Genomic DNA, 1,721 nt, shown 5'->3' on the forward strand with positions numbered 1-1,721 from the left:
CAGGGATCCAATATGGGGGTTCTGCCAGTTACTAAGTATGTCTATTCCAATGATGGATTCTGGAACCACAGGATGGGTCCTGGGCCTGCTGGACCCACAGTGAGGTGTACCTGAGCTAAAACTCCATTGATAACTTGACCTCCATAAGCCCCCACTCTGGCTGGTGGGCCTTCGAAACACTTTGGGTGTCCTAGAACTAGTGTCAGTTCTGAGCCAGTGTCCAGTAATCCCCGAAAAGTTTGATTATTTCCTTTCCCCCAGTGAGCAGTCACTCTCGTGAAAGGCCACAGGTCCTTATTAGCAATCTGTTCACCATGGGTGACCTTGCTGATGCTTGAAATACTGGCGACCTAGCTTCCAGCATCATGAAACACGCACGACGCCACACAGTACCATAAATTGGCAGATGAGAATTACTATATCGTATTTTATGTGACTCAAACAAAATTCCATATATTTTAGTATCTCTAAATTTTATATAAAATATCGAAACAGCTTGTGTATTTAGAAAGAGATTAGCTGACAAATTTTTATGCTTAATCCCAGGATTAAGCCTTTAATATTTCATTTTAAAATCACTGCCATGAAGTTGATTCCTACTCGTAGTCACCCTGTAGGACAGAGTAGAGCTAGTAGGTACTATGCGTCTCCTCATTTTCATCTGGTATAAAGTATCAGCCTTTCCATTGCATCCTGAGTAATTAGTGATTTTCTTTTTGCTCCCTGTCATTGATCTAAGAGTTAAGTGTTTTTCTTTATTCTGGTTTACTGCTAATTTTTGTGGATTATAACCACAAAATAGGGCCTATGAAATATGTGTGTTTTGTTTTTTTGGTTTTTGGTTTACCAGATAATATATTCATTTTAAGTAATATGTATGTTTTAAAAACTTGTGAAGGTTTTCAAGTGGTTCTTTCTCATTAAGAAAATCAATTCTTCTTACAGAACAGTTGGACTAGCTGTGAAGAGCCCAGATAAACTACGTAAGGCGATCTATTTCAGAAAGAAAGTTCATCGTCCTCTCCCCAGTCCTTGTTACAGAAAGAAGCAGGCCCCTAGAAGTGGGGGCTGTGTCATGGCAAATAAAGAAAATGAACTGGCTTGTGCAGGCCACCTACCTGACAAATTACGCCATGATAGTCGAACATATTTGATTAACTCCAGTGATTCTGGGGCTTCACAGACAGAAGGCCCATCATCAAAATATAGTGGCTTTTTTTCTGAGGTAAGTCATTTTTCTAAGTGTAGCTTCTTATTAAAGCTGATATTTATTTAGTTTCTTTGCCATGTTCCACCAGCAGGCTAGTTTTCCATCCATTAAGTACAGACTTATTTCGCTATTGTTACTACCTAGACAGCTTTCCAGATTAGCCAGTGTGAATGTATAATTTATTTCATTTCCCTCAATGAATGATATCTGAGATGGAATGACGTGGTTGGCAAATTAGCATCAATATCCAGATTGGCAAATTGACCAGAAAAGATTTAAAAGAAGGAAAATGTTGGCCTAAAAAGTGAACCATTTCTTGCCATCACAGAAGCCACATGTTGTTCGGGCCCATTTTATTTAACTCTCAAACCTAACTGCTTACTAACTTGGCAGAGAAACTGAACCAGGTTTTCTCTCCACGCACAGAGCAAATGGGACATTCGCACAGGCATGAAGGAATTTTCTTTCTTTCTTTCTTTTTTAATTTATTCATTCATTTATTTGTTTGTTT

The 1,721-nt window shown here is 38.8% G+C and overlaps 1 protein-coding gene across 1 annotated transcript in view; it reads left to right on the top strand.

Moving 5' to 3' along the window:
• The window catches only part of KATNBL1 (katanin regulatory subunit B1 like 1), a gene marked incomplete at its 5' end in the record, with an annotated part of 22,750 nt that overhangs the window by 8,602 nt on the left and 12,427 nt on the right, over positions 1–1,721 (top strand). Inside the window, one exon of the mRNA XM_045287670.1 lies at positions 946–1,225. Within this exon, the coding sequence (XP_045143605.1) occupies positions 946–1,225 (280 nt within the window). The remainder of the gene's footprint in view (positions 1–945; positions 1,226–1,721) is intronic.

This window comes from Echinops telfairi, unplaced genomic scaffold, assembly GCF_000313985.2.
Source record: "Echinops telfairi isolate 266 unplaced genomic scaffold, ASM31398v2 ScPeMD7_18;HRSCAF=68, whole genome shotgun sequence".
Taxonomy (NCBI): domain Eukaryota; kingdom Metazoa; phylum Chordata; class Mammalia; order Afrosoricida; family Tenrecidae; genus Echinops; species Echinops telfairi.